Genomic DNA, 20,763 nt, shown 5'->3' with positions numbered 1-20,763 from the left:
TTTATATGTGATTTTATTTTATATTCACATTTTTTAATAGTGAAATAATTTTTGTTTTTTCTCGAGTAGTATTGGTTTTATTTTGAAAATTTAATAACATGTTCATCTGTGTTATAGTATCTCTGGAAATTTATTTAATAAGCTGAATATTTAATTAATAAGTAAGAAATAAATAAAGATAAAATCGATATAATTAAATACCTATATTATAGTCATGTGTCAAATTGTCAATTAAGTTTACATTGATATTCTGTATTGGTTCTAAATAAACGTCAAAGTCATTATAACAGACTAGCATAAACTAGTATATAGTTGTTAGCTAGATAGCTAGTATATGTTTCTTGGTTGCTAGCAATGGTGGTGTTCGTGTTGTAAATAATTATTATCTTATCTATTACATAGAAGTGTTGCTGGATTATTCGTATATTAAATTATTTAAGATTCATGGATATTTGAAACGATAAATTTAATTTACGGATAAGTGAAATTGGTAAAATTAAAATGGATACTCTAAGGTAGGTAAACATTAAATAAGTGCTAAATAACACATTAAACAAGTTTATAAATATAGAAGACATCCTTGTTAGCGGTATATGCACATGATATTCAATATTTTGTAGATTTTATTTCGTGACCTGGAATGTTGCAACTAGGTCTCCAGGTCAAGATCTCAACTCATTACTGGATTTTCCATCACAGTTCAACAAAAATAAACCATTACCTGATTTTTATGTTATTGGGTAAGTGTGATAGTTAATTACATATAATTGGTACACTCACAAGTGTTTGTAATTTGAGATAATTTATGTTAATAATATTAATAGAACTTAAATACATTTTAATTAATTCTGTATTTAAATTACAATTCACTAATAGTAATAAAGAAAAATGCCTACATAAAACTACTAATATTATGCATTATTTTAGCTTGCAAGAAGTTAAATCGCAACCCCAAAATATGTTAATGGACAGTCTGTTCACTGATCAATGGACATCTATGTTTAATAAAATCTTGTGTAGACAGGGGTTTATTGTTGCAAAGAGTATAAGGTTACAAGGAATTATACTTCTAGTCTACACTCAAATGAAACATGTAACACACCTTAGAGATATTGAAGCACAGTACACAAAAACTGGCTTAGGTGGATTATGGGTGAGTCTATTTTATTTGTTTGCATTTATATATATACTAGTGGACACAGGCGGCTTCACCCTCTTGAACTATATATTTATTAAATATATTTATGAAAAAAATTTCAGTGAATTCTAATAAACCATGAAACATGTGTTCAATAAAATATTTTTAAGAATGTAAATTTTAAATTTTATAAAAACTGGTGGTGATGAAGATTTTTCCATACAAACTTTCAACCATTTTTCATCATTTTTCAAAGTTTTTCAAAATCCCTTTGTATTGGGTGTTCACACATGTGATAATGAAAATAAACATCTGTCCAAATTTCACATTTCTACCATCAGCAGGTATTGCTGTGCGTGTGCCTATATTTTGGTCAGTGGGAACATCTCCTTTTTTTATACTATATAGATTAGATAATTTTTAAAATAATTGCCTTTTTAATGTTTATGTTGGTAAGGTATGGTTCTTTAAATCTGGCGTTCTGAGTGTGCCAGTTGAGCACATATCACTTCGCCAATGTCACATTGTAAATGTCTATGTTATACAGTGCCGTAGCATGATATACAATAATAACAGAAATTTAATTGATATTATGCATGAATGATGATTGTAAGAATTCAATATTGCGCTTTGACTTAACAGAGTTGAGGAATCAAAGTAATGGTTTTCGACTACTGGTAATTGGACCTACTGTCTTTTTTCACACAGCTGTTACTTCATACCACAATGGCCTATATCAATCAATGTACTTTAAATCAATGCTTAAAATTCATTTGGTATCAAAGAGAGTTCTAAATCAAAATAAAACAGTGATGTTATTTTATATTTTACATTAATATAACATAACACAACTTAGTCTAAACATTGATAATCAAAACTTCAACATTGTGTAGTTGATAAAATATTTAACTTGTGTGGTATCCCAGCTTTGCCTGCCACCATATGTATTTTTTTCTGTAAAACTTTTATATTATTTAAATACAATCCTCTAGTAATATTTTTATCTTATCGAAAACAAAAGAGCAATGAATTAATTACGTCATATTTACATACTTCTCTTAAACAATAATCTAAATTACAATCAAAAGAACAGAACAGAACAGTAATCTTGAGTGCAATGAAAATTGAGTGAGACTGCAAGACTAAAACTTCTTAGAGTTTCCACAATATGCATTGTACATATTTAAAAAATATCTAACTTGAAATTGTTACATCGTAATATTTATATAAACTATGCAATCTTTAGTTTTAAAGTATGAATATTGTATGAATAGAGTGTCTGTATTTGCAAAATGTATAGTGATACTTTAATTAGTAGATTACATTGTGTCCAAGTGTCTAAGGTAATTGAAAAGTTTTCGAACAGCTTTAACATTTTCAAATACACCACACTATACATAATAAACGCATTATATTATCATCAGCGCATGTGAACAGAATAGACACAGATTTCCTACACTTACAAATTGACTTAACTTACAAAAAAAATCTGTACGAGTGTAAAAAGTACATATGTAGGTACATTAAAGTCTGACGCTTATATCGGAACTTTGTACCATAATGGTATAACGTGATTTATATTCTTCGTTTATTTTTCGTTTTATTTTATGAGTATAGAGAGTCTATATTATCTCTAAATTGTAACATCATAAATATACCATAATTTTTGTTTTCATTTCTTTCTTTTTCTTCTTCCAAGAAGGAAGCTTGAAGTAAGTTTAAATAAATAAAAAAATGAGTGATGACGAAACATGGCCAATTAAGTAGGTAAGCAATTTACCTTTACAAAATAAAGCTGAGAATATGTAAAAATATATCACACGCATTTACTTTATATTCACCAAATAAATAACGTAGTTATTTTTATGATATGCTATTGTAATATTTTTTAAAGTATTATAGAAAACTTGCAAAATAATGTGTAAACTTTCGCAAAAGAACCTGTTTCACACCTTTTATTTACATAACCACAATCTTGAATAGTTCTATGGCACAATTTTTTATATTTATAAAAAATCGTTGTGATCGGACAAAAACGATTATTATGAAAAAAAACTATTATATTTATACTCGAGGACAAGGTACAAGCATGCGACGACAGGTTGTGGGTTCGATTCCTATTGAAGGAAATGAAAGATTTAGTATTTTTATTTTCTTGCTTGCAATAAGGCAAGGCGCGGCGTTGAGTTCGGCCTAGGTATGTACATATCCATCCATCCATCAGCCTTTCAACGTCCACTGCTGGACATAGGCCTCCCCTAATTCTCGCCACTCCGTCCGATCCTGCGCCCTTTGAATCCAGCGGATTCCCGCTGTCTTACATATACATAAATGTACACGATGTACATATATGTGCTAATAAAGAAAAGGTTATGGATTATCATAATAATGTTATAAATCGTGTAATATTATTATATTACATATTGCTTGGAACTTAACAAGATTATATCCAAGGAGTTGCTTCTGTTGACATTCAACTTATAATAATAATAAACTTTATAAAAACTATTGTATATAATATTTCTCAAGCCATATCTAAGACAATTAGTGAAGGTTAATACAAATGAGAGAAAAGCGTATACCGTACACGTACTATTTTATGTTTTTTTTTATTAAGTCATTTTTTTAATAAATATCTGAACACGTGCTCATAGCAGAGTTATTTATTTTTAATAAATAATGCATTTACGATTTTTTTTAATAGTGATGTAGTTGTTACCGGCCGTTCGGTAATTACAGTATCTCTCTTTATATTCAACTCTGAACAGTGCAAAGGTCGCAACTCGCCGTATGGGCGAAATCTTTGTATTTTAGACCTACATATATACTTATGCTTTTTTTCTTAACATAAAAACGAAATTATGAAGCAATGAAATTTTGCTTGGTTTGGACTAGGAAAGGTGCAAGTATATTTGCTCTGATCTCATTATATTTCTGAATTTCTTTTTGACGCCGTAGATTTATTTGTTTTACGCTGTATCTCCCATGTAGCATTGTAGGCAGAGGGAATATAGTGTTAGGACACTCCTCACTTTCTTCCATATTTTCGAGGCATTGCGTGTCGAGTGATGGAAATCTATTCCGCGCTTTTACCCTGTACCAGAGCGAAGAAATGAAAATATCCATTCTTCCGAGTGGGGAACGAACCCACAACCGTCGCGTTACAGTCACTCGCCTGTGAACCCACGTAGGGGGCGTAACGAAGGCACGTAATAAATTAATCTAATACAAGCCCTCTTGCAACATCTAGGTAGTTCATAGTTCATCTTAAAATAACTTCTGTATATTTATTTGTTTTCGTAGGGCAACAAAGGAGCAGTGAGCGTGAGATTCAATATCTATGGGTGTTCCGTATGCCTTGTGAACTGCCATCTGACCGCCCACGAGCACCTGCTCGCGGACCGCATTAATGACTACAACACTATCATTAAGGAGCACACGTATCACATCAGTGAAACGTCGAATATACTTTATCATGAGTAAGTTAACATTTAACAGTAGGTTCCCAGGTTCCCTCAGTCTACCGTACTATATGCAGGATACAGTGTGAAGCTAAGGAAAGAAATTCTAATAAGTAATCGTTGATTTCAGCGATGTTCAGTCATTTTAAATGTAACTCTTAAGGAGTCTACTCCGACCAGGTACCAGCCAGACCGTGTCAGCTCCTGGTCGGTGTTTGAAATGTTCGGTTTCCAAAAATGTGTAAAACCCAGATTTTCATTTAAAATCTGTATTTCTAGTATGGTGGAATAAAAATATTATTGGTTTATTATAGTAGCGATTACTTTCTACGGCGTTCCTTGCTATAACTATGTAACTCGTAGGGTACATGATGAATTGTTCTAGTGAATCAAAGTAAAACAATAATTTAGAAGTAGATGATTTATTTAATGAATTTTAGGAGCAAAATCAGTAAAAATCTGTTATTCAAAAGCTATGATTTAATTTATTGATATACATATTTGAATTACTCCATAATTTGACTTAAGAGTCTAAAAGTGGCCTGACGTAATTTAATTTTAATTATTTACTAACAATCGCGTTATATAAACGTAAATGTTCATAGACCATGACAAGTTCTGCAATAGAATATTTCTTAAATTTACTAACACTAAAAGCGAATAGGAATTCCTTGTGTAAATATGAAGTTACGATATTTTAGTTGGTGAGCTTATCTTCTGATATCGGCCGTTATCGATAAAACAGTAGGTATCTCTATATCTACGTATGAGTGAGTAAGCGGCCCTGAAAACCAACTTATATACATTTGTAAGACTTCGTTTACACGCTATGTTAATATATGTGTTGAAGGATTAAAATAAAATGTCGTTACATTGTCTTTTTTTAGAGTCTTCTTGGCACATGGTCGTCGATTTTTTTAAACATAAATTTATATTATTTATTTTAGCATACATATTACCTTTCGCAATCTTTTCCGTAGACAACTAATACGATACAAGTTTATATGAAAGATAATTTTTAGTCCGAGTGGAATTGACAATTGTTAATTAAATATTTAATAATGAGATTAATTTAAAAGTAAAAGTGATTGATATAATGGCGCATAGGCACAAAGGTGTGATTGTAAACACGACAGGATTTGGGTTCGATTCCCACTCGAAGAAATGAATTGTGTAATATTTTCATTTCTTTGTTTTGGTGTCAAGGCAAAGTTGAGTTAGGCCACTCAGTAGGCCTCCAGGATTCAGCTAAAAGTGGCGACCGGGGTGTCTTAACTCTACGCTCTCTCTGCCTACTCTGCTTCATGCAAGATACAGCCTACATACAGTTGTACTGTATATTTATACATAGTAAAAATGAGTGGATTTAAACAGTTATATCTGGTGTTAATGTTTTATACACATACATATGTATGAAATTATATCATTAACAAATTAGGAAAATATGTGCCTAGAACAAAACAAAATAAACTCTGTGGTTTTTGTACCTATTACAAATAACATGTCGTTTCCTTATTAAGTTGCACATAATAAGTATAATTAGGTAAGGAAATTTCCTTATTTACAAATCTTCTTTTTCGAAGTCGGAATATGTACCCCGAAAACTGTACAAAAATATCTTTTACATCTTTTATAACTTAGCCTGAGTTATTGTTTTTAATTTTTTTTAATATTTAAATTAGAGTCTAAAGCAAGTGAATAAAACACAAAATAAAAAAATTAAAAGTACCTACATGTACGTAATATGTACTAAATATACACAACTTATTTTCAGCTACGTATTCTGGATCGGGGACCTCAACTTCCGTACCGATCATCCGACAGGCAGTAGTCCAACTTCAGAGGAAATCGTCGCGACCCTACAAAAAGTGGAGAAGGACAAATATGCAGCGCTTCTGAAACACGACCAATTACTGGCAGTCATGGATAGTGGAGAAGCGTTTTCGGAGTTCAAAGAAGCGGAAATAAGATTTCCTCCGACATACAAATTTTTAATGGGCACCGATGATTATGATGTGAAGTAAGTGGTTTCATTTTTTTATCATTAGCTTTACTTGCATCTATCTATAAATAAATGAATGTAAGCAACTTAGTTTTTCCCTTCTATATTGTTACAATATAAACTTGATGTCATCGCCAGAAATTTAAGGATAACGCGAAAACATTTTAAAGCAATTTTTTAAATATATTTTATATTTATTGTGTTACTTTGTGTGTTTCACATTTCGGGGAAAAGGCGGGAAAAACCTTGTCATATGTCATTTTAGTTAAGGTGAAAAATAGAATGACGTGCATATAAGTAGGTCGAACTGAAACGTTACTCATATTGTTGTTCCAGAATCAGACTCAACTAGGACAATGTCTGTTTTATTTCTAGAATATTTTTTAAAGCTATTTGACTGAAACTCTTTTTTTTTACAATTTTGGTCCTAATATTCTTTTATTGTCGTAAAACAAAATGTCATGTTAGATTATTAATAACATGACATTTTGTATTACTCATTTAAAGATTACCTAATCCGTTTCATGGTAAAAACTCGAGATTAGAAAAGTGTTTTACATGTTTTTTTTAAAAGAAATTGATAACATATTTATCTTGATACTTAGCATGCATTTTGCGGGGTAAAAAGATAGACAGCATAGAGGACGTTCTTTTTTTTATTATTTTTCAGCCAAAAAGAGGCAAACTCAATGTTTTAAATGGGTACATTCGTGTAGATTTCAAATTCACAGTTATCTCATTAAATTACTTTTGTACCATAATTTAGAATTATTAATATTAATGAGTAAATCATATTTTTAATCTTAAAATAATAATAAATACGTATTCTTATTTCATAAAAATTGAACTTTGGATTGGACGGTAAAATAACAATAGAAAACCTAATAAAAAAGTGATGACGCACGACCGTTTGTAATAAAAATTTACAACCTACATTTTTAGGGGTAACCTGGGAACCTAGTGTTAAGACATTCTGTTTACATTGAAACCGTTTCTTATTTTCCGCCGAAATCTGAGGGGATTGCGTGAGTAGCAACGCCGGACTTTGCTCCGTTACAAAATTAATTAAAATATTAAACATTTCATCTCCTCGAGGCGGAAACGATTAATAAATTGAAATCGGCCTAATTAATAAATAGACAAACATACAAAAATATAATTATAAATAATAAAAAATCTTATTCTAGGCGTAAACCGTCATGGACAGACAGAATATTGTACAAAGTGGTAGCTAATAACTATGAGAACATCACTCTAAGAGCGGACTTAGTGTCATATAACCATATGCCCCACTATATGGTTAGCGACCACAAGCCCGTGGTCGCACAGTTTAATATTAAGGTGAGTTTATTTTATTACTAATGTCTTGGCCTTACTTCGCATCTGAAATTTACGCAAAAAGCATGTTTAAAGTATTAAACAATATTATGCTAGTGCCACACATATTTGTGCATGTTGTTAATGCATTTCGTATAAAATTACGATTTTTTTGTATATTTTTAGAATGTTAGCACAATTTTTTAATAAACAAAGCCATCTATAGTATTTTTGTAGTTTATAAACAAATGAAAAATTTCATCCTATCTGCTTCATTATTTTTTTTATACATATACCTTTATATATTTGTCTATAAATATTTAATTATACATATTTAAAACTTAAATTCCAATATATAACCTACCAACCATCTTTATTCTTTTGTCTGCTATTTTAAGAATGATATTTTATTAACACTAACGTAAACTTGAGCGTCCTTTAGTAGCAGTTTTAAATAGACATCGACGCTAAGAAATAAATACCTAGTAATTGCTTAGTAATATAAAGTTTTATAGTTAAGTTTAAAAAACACCATAAAAATTATAAGATAATTGATAATAAAAATTGGCACTTAAAGGGTTTTTTATAACATACGACGATACATGTAAATATTTTACATAATTTTATTTATAAACATGGCGAACGATACGATCGTTTCATATAATTTTTATAAATGCGTTTTCCTCCATAAATATATAGGTATATTTTTAAATTAATGTACCTGTTTATTATTTTATATTTAAAAATATTTTACTTACCGTTCTCTTTTTAAAATTACAAAATAAGAATTATACAAAATAATAAATTAAATTAAATATTGCAATCTGTGATGAAATCGAATAAATTAAATAAAATTCCGAGTTTTTAAATTCTAATGTCTCAGGTCATTCTACTTATTTTTTTAAGATTCTTATCTTTATAATCTAATCTTAACGGTTCATTGTACTAACAAAATACTTTATCGCGTATACAATAAAGTTTATTATCGTGTAAAACCTAAATGTAATTAAAGAAAAAAAATACAAAAGGCCTACTTCAATGTCAGTACTGAAACTTTGTGACGTCACAGTAAATTATTTATGTGTAAAGCTCGACCTATTTGCGTCATATTTTATATGTAAGGGTCAAGGTTGATAATGGTTGAAGGAACAATGTTTCCTTGTAAATTTACAGAAGTAATTTTATTTTACTACTAAAGGCCCGTGCGGCTACGCCCGCTTGAAATATACAAATATTTATTTAAGTGTATTTAAGAAAAAACTGAACAAGCGCAAGTCAGACTCAATTACAGAGGGTTCTGTATCAATTTCAGGAACTTTTGTCGAACTAAGTACTTTAAATTGACACAACTTTTTAATTTATGAACCGATTGTAATAAAATAAACCATAAATGTTTTCGGAAGATTGCCAGAATCCAATAGTGAAAACTGCATCTAAAAACTTGCGATGATTAGATGTTCAAGACTATAAACGTGATAGGTTGTGCGTTCGATTCCCACTCGAGAAAATAAAATATTTAACATGATTTCACGATTAGCGCGTCAATGAGTTCTACCACTCACGCGCACGCAATGCTTCCAGAAATCGTCGGGAAAAGCTGTAGACATGATAAAGCTAAAAATAAAGATATAAAGTACGTACAACAATTTAATAACCATTTAACTGGATAACAATAAATTGGTTATGATATAGAGACGGATAGACGTGATGAATCTTAAAAATAAACACATATTTTTTTTTGTACATTTAAAAACATATGCGTCGCTGTTGTAAATTATAGAATTCCTAGAACGTGAATATAAATATCTACAAAAAATATGTTTTTCCAATAAACCTACGAGAGGATAAGATTGTTATATCTTTACGTAATATATAATTGTTATCTGTTATATAAACATCATATAAATCAAAGAAAATTGCTTTATAGTTATCTGAGGCCAATCGTGGTGCAGGGGCACAAGTGCGCGACTGTAAACGCAACAGGTTGTGGGTACGATTCGCATTTGACGAAATGATATTTAACATTTCCATTTCCTCGCTCTGGTAACAAGGTGAAGCGCCGTGTTGATTTCTGACGGAAACTGGGGAACGGAAGTGTCTTAATGGGAACAGAGTGTCTTAACATTAAGTTCCCAGGTTTCTTCTGCCTTTCTTGCTATGTGCATTTTGCATTTTTAATTATAATTTTATATTGCTTGCGTAAATTTAACATGGCTCATATGATTTGGATTCTTGTTATATACTTTTTTTGCTAAATTTATGTTTGATGCATCTTTTATTGTATATTTTTCATTATATAACAATTTTTGGAAAACTTTAAATAATATTATGTAAAATAAATACATGTATCCGTTACTTAATTTCTCATCATTTTAGTTAATTTTAAAATAATATAATAGTTTATCATGTACTTATTGTCCGTAAATGTCCTGTACTAGAAAATAATTTTCACAGATAAATGATTTATTATGTGTTAACAACACAAAAAATAAAGATAATCTCTTCCAAGTACGTTTCAAAATCTACGAAAAATCTTTTGATTATAATCATATAATTATGTACAATTCAATATTAATATGATATTTATTTGGTTTCTATTTAATATAATAGGGCGGTTCATTATATTTGTATTATTAAAAATATCTAATTATAGTTAACAAATTTATAATTGTTATATTATATTTTAATTGCTGACATATATAAAAGGAGGTAATAAGGTCAAACTCCCAAAATTAGTTTATTGAGATTATTGCTATATATTTATCTTTGCATTTGGTGTTGTTTAGTTTAATTTTAGTAACGTTGCGTTTCCATTGTTTTTAAAGATATAACATTTATTTATTTATTTATTACAACGCATTAAAAATAATATAATATATCGATTATATTATTATATATATTTAATACAAATAAAAAAATGTATGTAATCGTTCAAGACAATTTAAAATATTCAATTTCCCACATATATATATATATATACATTTATGTACTTGACTTAGTAAATATAATAAAATGTGTCGCAGATAATTAGCTTAATTACTCGTTCAATTTATGGCCTAGTTAAATTTGATAACGTTATTGAAATAGCGGTCTGATTGCATCGAAATGACAAAAAAATCTAATCAGAATCGGTTGCCCGTTTTTAATTAGACAGATTTTTTAGTATTTTTGGATAAGAATGGGAATTAATTAAAAAATATTAAGAATATACTTATTATTTTTCGATACATGCCAGTCGTGGCGCAGAGGCACGACGACTAGTGGGAATCGAACCCATAATACAAACTCAATACGAACGTAAATGTCTTAATGGAAATGGAACCTTACCCTAAAAGGAAGACAAAGATTTTTTGATATGACCAGGCTGTTGTATGAATGATCTAGGTATTAGCTACCCAGTTCATTGAGTGCTATTCCTGAATAGATGTATAAAGAGGCTAGCTTATTAATTAAACTGCTAACTAAGCTTATTGGTTGTCACATACATATGTATTAGATGTATAAAAAAATGTATATTATGCACGTAGATACGGCTAAGTCATCCCGTAGCACAGCCGATTGCCAAAAAAGCACAAATACGCATGCGTTCAGCAGTTGTTAGACCGGAGGTTGTCCAACCTGAGACGCTGGTAGCAGCTTCATCTATAGTCACGAATGTAGATACTGTTGAGAAGGACGAGGTATGCTTGCTTTTATTTGCTTTGTTTTTATATTTGGCTTTTTGGCTACAGTACGTTTGACGAGTCATGGTCGCTTTTTTTAGGATTTTTCTTCAAATGGACGTCTAAACTTTGGAAAGTCTAATTTTAAGCTATTTCGGCCACGACTCGTCGATCTCACTGTAATGTGTAATGTTTGTTAAAAATAGAAAAATGGGAAATATAAGATTATTTTTTCACCTTATAATAACTTTGATATACAAAATTAACTTTTGAAGTTGATTTATTAATTTACGAATGAACATTGCAAATTTTATGAAAACAAGTAAATACTAAATAATAAGATATAAAGCTCAACTATTTGGAAGAGAAATAGCACCTTTGCTTATAATTTTTTTTTATGCCCATTTATTTGCTTACTGTGTTTAGATTTTTAGTTCCTTTGGATAATAACGAGTTTCCTAACAAATTAAATACATATTAATACTTACATTAAATAATTTAATATATTGTGTAATATCCTTACTACAATCTTCCCTTTAAAACCATTATGATAAAAGAGCTTGAGGATTTCTGGTTCATTCCTTCTTTTTCTTTCGTCAAAAAGAAAATAAAATGATACCCTCATACAAGTGACAATATTTACATTTATATAATTTAATTTCCAACCACATTACAGGCGTTCGCAAATTACACAGTGAAAACAGTGGAATTCGCACCGATTGTTCGTATTTGGTACATCGGTGATGCTGACTTCAGGACACATTGCACGCTGTCTCCAGATGTGGAGATTAATCCTAATGATTGGATTGGTATTTACGATGTAAGTAATAAGAAAGAAATTTACTGAGGCTGTTGTGACACAGTTGTGTACCGTCTGGCTGTAAATGCGACGGTTGTGGATTCGATTCCCAGTTTGATTTCGGTAGAATATATTATTTTTTATTTGCTGGTTATGGAAACACGACAACTCATTCACTTTGCATATCTTGATAGACGCGGGAAGCGTGAAGTTAAAAAGTAAATGTTATTGTATTGTACTTTTAAGTTTTTGTCACTGCAAAGAGTAGTATAAAATACAATAAAAACTTATGCACTAAAAGATACAAGTTTCCGTAAATAAAATTTATGGTCTTTTATAAATGAGAGAAGTAAAATATAAATAAATTAATTTAGTGACTTTTTCTAATTTCGATGTCCTTTATCTCTAAAAAGAAAAATAACTAATCAAATTTCTTATTTCCAGGCAAATTTCCAAAATCTAGACGATTACATAGCTTACGAGTATTTAGCAAAAGTTAGCCTACAGACCCCTACTGGTCCCACAGCCGGTCAGCCGCGGACTATTACATTGAGTTTTCCCGTAGGCAGTGGTGTTCGGACACCTGGTTTTTACAGATTCATATACTTTAGTCAGCCTAATAGTGAAGTTAGGAGTGTTTTGGGTGAGTATATGAGTAAAAAATATTTATTACTAAGTTAGTATTTTTTTGTTTGCAGCTTTATATATTTTTTCTTATATTTTATCTTGTGCCAAGAAATTTTCTTTCTAAATTCACTACATTGTATGTTGAGTGGCGATGATAGAAATAATTCATTATCTTTTCTATAGTCTATTCTTACTTCAAATTTCCTTCCCAGGTATATCAGAACCATTCGAAGTTAGCAGCAAAGAAGATCGTTTAGCCGCCATAGACCCTTGTGTCGAAGCCTCCACAAGCGCTTCTCCAGGCAGATCAAAACCTTCCACTGCCACTACAGACATCTTCACAGATTTTACAGGTCTAGACGTTGCTAAGCTTTCCCGACATTTTTCCAATGACCTAAGTATTGACTGACTAAAAGGTTACTTGCCTGGTTCACCGGCAACGAAACGCAAAGATGGCGGCTGATTTGACACTTCATGTTGTAGGGTAAACCAGTGATTGCTGATAGTGATTTTAGAAAACAAATGTTATTTCTTAACTTTGGATTATTCAAATTTCGTTATAATTTTTTGAAAAGTTCTGTGTTTCTTTATAGTACAATTAGGATTGATATATTTATTAAAAATAATTGCTTATTTTCATAATAACAATTTCTTGAGGGCTTACTTGAAAGCTGAATTTATAGATTTTTTATTATATACATATCTCTCTATTTTTGCATATCATAATGCATTAGCATGAATAAAAATAAATCTATAGAAGATTGTAAATATTATTATTAATCTACATTTTCGCTATGGGCAGTCACTGTACTTACATATTTCCTTTATATTATATTCTTTGTCACGCAATTTTTAGCAAGAAATGTGTGAATGTGGATGGAAACACACACTTTCACATTTATAATAATTATTAGAAAGGTTTTTTCCTTAAGTGGGCAATAGCTATATGGTTTACCCTATTGAGATTTTTGGTCACTTTGTCTTTGTTTACTGTTGTTTATAGTTAAATCGCTTTATTGGTTAATTGTTAGTTTTTTTTTAATTTTATTTATGTAGATATGAGATAAGTTAAAATTTCACCTATATTTTTATATATTTTTAATATAGTATCTTTATTTTTGTCACAAATGTACAATGTATGTTAATGTTGTAAAGTAAGTATATTTTTTTATCTTAAATGTTTTTTAAAAGTAATAATGTTATTAAAATTTGAGCTGGTAATTCATTTAGCTATAGATTTTCGAATAACAGAAAATTACAACTACACAGAAGTAATAGAATATTATAATAATATGAATATTAACATTATAACAAAATATTTTAGATAATTTTTCGACATATTTCTAAAAGTTGAACAACAATATTGTAAAATTTAAATTCTGAATAGTCATAATTTGGACAAATGAGTTAATAATTATATATAATTAAATAGTTCCAACAATGTACAAAAATATTTCTCACTAGTGGGCCCGTGCGGGGCTACGCCCGCTTCAATTTCTTTAATATTAAGAAAGAAATTGAAAACTAAAGATTCATTTAATTCAGTAAAACAGTTGTATGGAATAACTGTTACGGCAATTAGCAAATTTGTCGAACTAAGTACTTTAAATTGACTTACTTACTTTTTTATTTATGAACCGATTGTAATAAAACAAACCCTATATGTTTTCGGAAGCTTTCTAGAATCCGATATTGAAAACCGCATCTAAATCGGTTAAGCCGCTTCTGAGATTAGCGATAACAAACGCACAGACAAACAGACATACAGACAAACAGACAAAAATTTTAAAAATCATTGTTTTAATAATTTTTTTTTTTAATTTCCAAGTATAGACACCGACCCTCTTACGATTTTATAATAAGTATAGATGTTGGAACGTAAAATACTTTATTGATATTCCATTTTTCACAAATTTTAATATCAGAAAATATGAACGTTTATAACAAAAATCATATATGTTTTGTCAAAAAAACTACTATTATTCAGAAGTAGTCACAAATTTTAACGTGTACACAATAATAGATTTGTAAAATCTGTTCTTAAGTAAACAGTCATATCTATAAAAAACAAACAATTGTTGTTATTTAAAATCTAATCAAAGAAATAAACAATAATTTAATTGACTAATTAATTAAAACAATAAGTGTTCTAACCAAATGTAAACAAATGTTTACTTAACAACTATAATATTATCTGTATAATAAAATAAAAGTAAATAGTTTTGGGACATTTTTTCGACGTATTAATATTAGATTCTGGAACATCCTTATTAGATCAATATATTATTGAGAAGACTGAAATGGTCAAAATCAGGTAAGATTTTTTGAAGTGATTTGTCATTCCAATATATTAATAATGTTTATTTAGTAGAAACTCGATTAACCGGACTAATTGTTTGTGTTTCTTAGGAAATTATTAAAAGACATTTTCCAACGTTGCTATACAGCATATACGTAAGTATGTACTAGAATTGGTAGTCCGGATAATCGTGAATCCGTGAAAGTGAGTGCCGTATAATCGAGCTTTTACTGTTAATAAAATAAAATAATGACTTGATGTTAATCATATTTTGTATGCCATTAGGTATTTTAGTTAGGAATGATAGCTTTAGTGTATGAGCAACACCCCATGGCTTAGACAATAAATGTTTTATTGCATTTTTATACAATTTAGCTGAAATATTATTATTATATATGCTAATACGAGGTTATTATTAATTATAATATTAAAAAATACATAATAATAAAAATAATTTACATGTAATAAAAGTAAATATTTAATATTTCGTTGATATATCGATATTTGATTAGGAAAAATTTAAAACAATATCGAATATAGAACCTCCTCCTTTTTGAAAAGAAGTCGGTTAAAAAAACTTTATAAAATACATGCACATAAAAATCGACTATGTGACAAATAGATATTGTTGCTTAAATTACAAACATATTGTTTTTTTTTTGTGATTTGTTTAGTACAATTTATGTACATATATTAATTATAAAGGTGTTAGTGATAATGATAATAGGTGATATATTTTGTCTTAATTATGTTGAAACAGTAAAGATTTAAGAATTGTGGCGATTGAAAGGGACGCCATTCCTCTTCTTGCATAAAATATTTTACTTTAAATGCACTTCATATTCTATTCATATGATATATAAAAAAATATATATGTAGCATATATATTTGTTGTTTTATAATGTTAAAGTCATTTTCCTTACAGAGTAGCGTATTATATTTTTGTATTTTATTATTATTGAAAATTTAATTTTGTTATGTCTATATATTTTGTATCATATTTAGTGCAATATATATTATTTTTATTTTATTATAAAAATAACAAAAACCAGACATTAAAAACGTAACAGAATTTCCTTATAATATGAAATATTTTAAAGCAAAAAAAAAAATGCGGTTTTTTATGTAAATGATTTAATAAGGCCTTCAGGCAGACCTGAAATACATGTATTATGAGACTTTTTCACAATTTTCCAACTTGAAATTAAATAAATATTTTACAGACGTACAAATTAAATTATAATTAAACGAATAACAAATGGAAATGTTTTTCCGTTAAAAATACTTTTTTAATTACTTATACCACTTTTTTGCAGAACGTGCAATATTACAATGTCTTTCTACAATATTTTATTATTTTTTAATTAATACAATAATAATATTATGTTATGATAAATAAGCAGAATTGAAATATGCATAATAAATATATTTGAGAGTGGTTAATTCGATAACAGCGTCGGTCCCGCCTCAACTTGATCAGCTATAATTGTATAATTTAGCTAATTGATTTGATTTGTTCGTGCTAGTTAAGGCGGTAATAACTGCTCTACTAACGATTCTACTCATAATTTACTTACAGTAATATTACTTAAATATATACTATATAGTATTTAGTTTACCTTTGTCGGTTTTACACGTAATCTGGGTCTGTGCAATGGTGAATGCCAACACAATTTAACTTCATTGGATTTAAATGATATATAACGTCTTTTATAACTCTATAAATAACTAACTTATATTTAATATTTAAAAAATCTGATAACTATTTTTTTAACTTTAGTCGTATAGCTTAACCCTATTAAAACCAACAACACCGCGCTTTTGTGAAGTTAGATAAGTACATGAAACTATTTTGTAGTAGTAAAATTTGAGCTTTATTAGTGTAACTAATGAGTAAAGGGACTTGCTTAGAATTACCATTTATGGTTAAAAAAATATTTAAAATTGATTAAAAAGACCAATTGAAAAATGTACACATATATATATATTAATGGGTATAAATAGGCTCTATATCAGCATATATAATGCTTAAGTATATCAAAATACCTTAACGAGAATATTAATAAATACAAATAAAAGATACGGCGTCGGGGCATTTATATATACAGTGCAAATTAATCAGTACTGTAACATGTATCCAGATTTTTATCCTTTTGAGGTCACAAATGATTAAACTGATAGGAATCTGAAAAGGACCAGTAAATTTTCATTTACTTAAAAATTCAAGTATAATCTGATAAGTTTTTCGCTAATGGCCAGACTTTAGTTTTTGACATAAATTGAATTAATTAGGATCGTAAAGGCGACGTATAACTGTAGTGGACAATGTGACGAAATTACTTGCGACATTCACCTACAGCCTTGTAAAAATACAAGTTAAATATTTTTTAGATACAATAGAATTAAACTGGATACTTTCGAAGCCTTTTCAAAGGTCACCCTATATTGTTGTTATTTGTAACTATTGCGGTATAATTTTTTTATAAGTGCTCATGGGAAATCTAACGTTTTTGTATTCTCGCCCGGCGGGTTCGTTCAAATTAGTCGGCCCTCGAGGGAGCTTCTATGTTGACTGACATAAACTAAAGGACTATAGAAGTTCTTGTACATAGTAAATACGTTGGATTAAATAATTGTGTGAACAGAAAATGTTAATATTTAATATTATATTTTTAAAATAACATTTAATAATTATTGAATATATTTTCAACTTAAACGAACCCACCTTAAAAATATATTTAAAGGACAACATATACAGATAAAAAATACAAAAAACAGGTTATAATTATCAGAGTTTGTGTATGTCTTATTTTTATCTTATATAAATCGGTAGCGAATGTAAATAATTAACAAAAAATGTACCGACAGTCAACGTGAAAACATATTTCATCTTGATATGTTTCAACACAATATAAGGACAGACGTACAAAAAGTTATCTTTTGAAACAGAACAATAGTGAATGGCTTTTACGATTTATATCTTAAAGTCTACATAATTACTTATAGCCATTTTGTTTGTTTATACGAACGTATTTCCATTATACAAAAATGGGGCTCAAAATCTTCTGTCAGCTCATTATAAGACAATAATATAGTTTATAAAAAAAAAAATATTTTTTGGTCGTTCGTTCGTTTTGTATGTGGTTATTATATATTTCCGCAAACCAAAAAAAAAAAAGGCTTTTAGTAATGTTTAACTTAACAAGCTTCAGTGGAAAATAGATAATTTAAGTTTATTAGTGTTAATTGTTTTACCCGCATGTATTACGTAATTACTTAAAAAGTGAAAGACTCAAAGAATGCGGTATTGAGTCTTAAAAAGGTATTGTAGCCTCAAACCAAGGTTAGCCACTCACGTATTTAATTAGAGTAAGTATCTGAAGTACATGATACTGTGTAAACACCTAGAAAACAACGTTTACCCGTGTTTCGAGGGTTTCCGAAAACGTATAAAACTATATATACCTGATTTTTTACTTTCTCGCTGTAACCCGCATGTAGTAGCATAGAGTGGGGGGAGTGTTAATACACTCCGCTCCCCAATTTCCGCCTAATTCGGGAAGCATTGCGTGTTCAGTGGTGGAAAACTTTGCATCGAAACTAGCGAAGAAAATCAAAATATTTAAAAATTCACCTCCTAGAATAGAAATCAAACCCACAGCTTATCGCACTTACAGGCATATACTTGCGCCCCTGCACCACGACTGATCTCAATAGCTAAATAAATAGAAATAATCTAAGATCAGAAGATTAGATTAAAAATCAAAGATCTTATTAAAATTTTGTTTATTCGTAGGTAGGGAAACTTCAGTGTATTTTATATAGGAACGAAAAGCTAATATAAACATGCTTACGCTTTGAAGTGTCTTAGGTACGGTGTAATTAGTCTGTTTTGTCGTTTTGCAAAAAGAATAATTTGAGTATAAATATAAAGTCAATTTAATTAACATTTATCATATAATTTTTTTTACCAATTCACGTAAATTATATGAGGTCAGTCGTGGCGCATGTGTTCGAGAGTGTGATTGTAAACGTGACAGGTTGTGGGTTTGATTCTCACTCGAGGACATGAAATATTTAATATTTTTATTTCTTCACTCTGGTGCCGATCACCACTTCACCAGTGGTGATCGGAGTGTTTTAATAAAAGCCTCCCTCTGCCTATCCTGCTACATGCGGGATAAGCGTAAAGCTGAAATAATAGAAACTAACATGATGCATTTTAAAATTTTTTGCTGTTTTGATTTCTAAAGGTATATTTTGTTTACGTAATACATCTTTAAGTGCATGTAACGATACTTCACCATTAATCAAAGTTATTGGTCTCCGGTAAATATTCGTTGAATTTTTCAAAAGCCAGAATAAGCAAGTTTCAACTTATTTATTTACTTTAAAGTATCTAGAAGTTCTTCCTCGCTAAGAAACAAAACGAGTTTGTTAGTAGAGTTTGTAATTATATACTTTTGGTCGTTTTTCTTTTGTTTATATTAAATCTGGTCGTTTTTGTTTAAAAAAAAAAACTAAGTTTTTACCGTAGATTAAACTACATAAAATTTGAATTTTAAAATTAATTAGTGTCTTAATCAATTCAAAAATGCATATAAATTCAATAAATTTGATATATATATCTATATTCAAATATTGAAATGATAATGATTTTTGCAATATTTAAGTTATAAAATAATATAATCAATAAATTTCATATATATTTATATCACATAATCATTTATATACTTAATAATAATTGTCTTAACTAACTTAACGTTTTATAATTCATAAACCCTTGGTGTAGGTTTAATTTGTTGTTTTAATAAATATATTATAAGGTTTCGGTGTAGCACGACCTTTACAAACAGTAAGTTGATAGCTTGAATGTAATATAAACGTTCACTTGGTCTAATTAATATAGCGATTGTGTTTTGGGGCGTTAAACATGCAAGAATAGGGATAGCGTGTGTGTTGAAACGTGTGTTTTTACTTAATAATAAATTATAATTGTACCACCGATACATTTATACTCTGTGACATCGGTATATGTTTATATTATTATGAAAAAAAAAATGTTATATTAGTACAATAGTTGTAGATGCAATGGTTTGTGAAATTATTCTTGTTAAATAAATAGATTTATTATTATCATATAGATAAATGTGATTTATATTTTCTTTATAGCTTATTGTTGTTTTTATGGTTCACTGTCAATGCTTGCCACGGTTACTTATGTTAATAATAAGGTTTTAAGAAATATTTATAATTATTGTAATCTGATTGTAAACAATTAGATTAGTGTTGGGTATTGTTGTTTAGGTGCCGAGTTATAATACAATAGTTGTATCATTTTAGTCCTCGCTGCACTCATTTGAGTTTGATGCAATTTAGTACAAAAACAATTTTAGTCACCTGTAGCCGCAATAAAGTAATTAATTTCAATGATTCAATTTGTTTTATTTCGTTATCT

At 29.0% G+C, this 20,763-nt stretch overlaps 1 protein-coding gene across 2 annotated transcripts; it reads left to right on the top strand.

Annotated features, from left to right (window-relative positions):
- Window positions 1-344: 344 nt before the first annotated feature.
- Window positions 345-20,738, top strand: LOC146533821 (inositol polyphosphate 5-phosphatase K-like). 2 transcript variants are annotated; one of them, XM_085194418.1, is made up of 10 exons: window positions 345-515; window positions 621-740; window positions 928-1,153; window positions 4,442-4,617; window positions 6,374-6,619; window positions 7,789-7,942; window positions 11,446-11,598; window positions 12,257-12,400; window positions 12,824-13,022; window positions 13,219-20,738. In XM_085194418.1, the coding sequence occupies exons 1-10, from the start codon at window positions 502-504 to the stop codon at window positions 13,413-13,415; spliced, it is 1,629 nt and encodes a 542-aa protein (XP_085050544.1). In that variant the 5' UTR covers window positions 345-501; the 3' UTR covers window positions 13,416-20,738. The 2 variants fall into 2 exon arrangements, with proteins under 2 accessions (XP_085050544.1, XP_085050545.1); XM_085194419.1 differs by lacking the exon at window positions 11,446-11,598.
- The last annotated feature ends 25 nt before the right edge of the window (window positions 20,739-20,763 follow it).

Source organism: Heliconius melpomene, chromosome 12, assembly GCF_056956725.1.
Source record: "Heliconius melpomene rosina isolate 202511_hmr_F chromosome 12, ASM5695672v1, whole genome shotgun sequence".
NCBI classification, from domain to species: Eukaryota; Metazoa; Arthropoda; class Insecta; order Lepidoptera; family Nymphalidae; genus Heliconius; species Heliconius melpomene.
The sequence above is the reverse complement of the archived record's forward strand: the minus strand, read 5'-3'. Positions and strand labels throughout refer to the sequence as shown.

What these genes read in the sequence shown, in the direction of transcription:
- LOC146533821 (XM_085194418.1), top strand. An exon ending in ACCGATGATTATGATGTGAA is followed by an intron (nt 6,620 to 7,788) that starts GTAAGTGGTTTC and finishes ATCTTATTCTAG; the next exon opens with GCGTAAACCGTCATGGACAG. An exon ending in TCGCACAGTTTAATATTAAG is followed by an intron (nt 7,943 to 11,445) that starts GTGAGTTTATTT and finishes TTATGCACGTAG; the next exon opens with ATACGGCTAAGTCATCCCGT.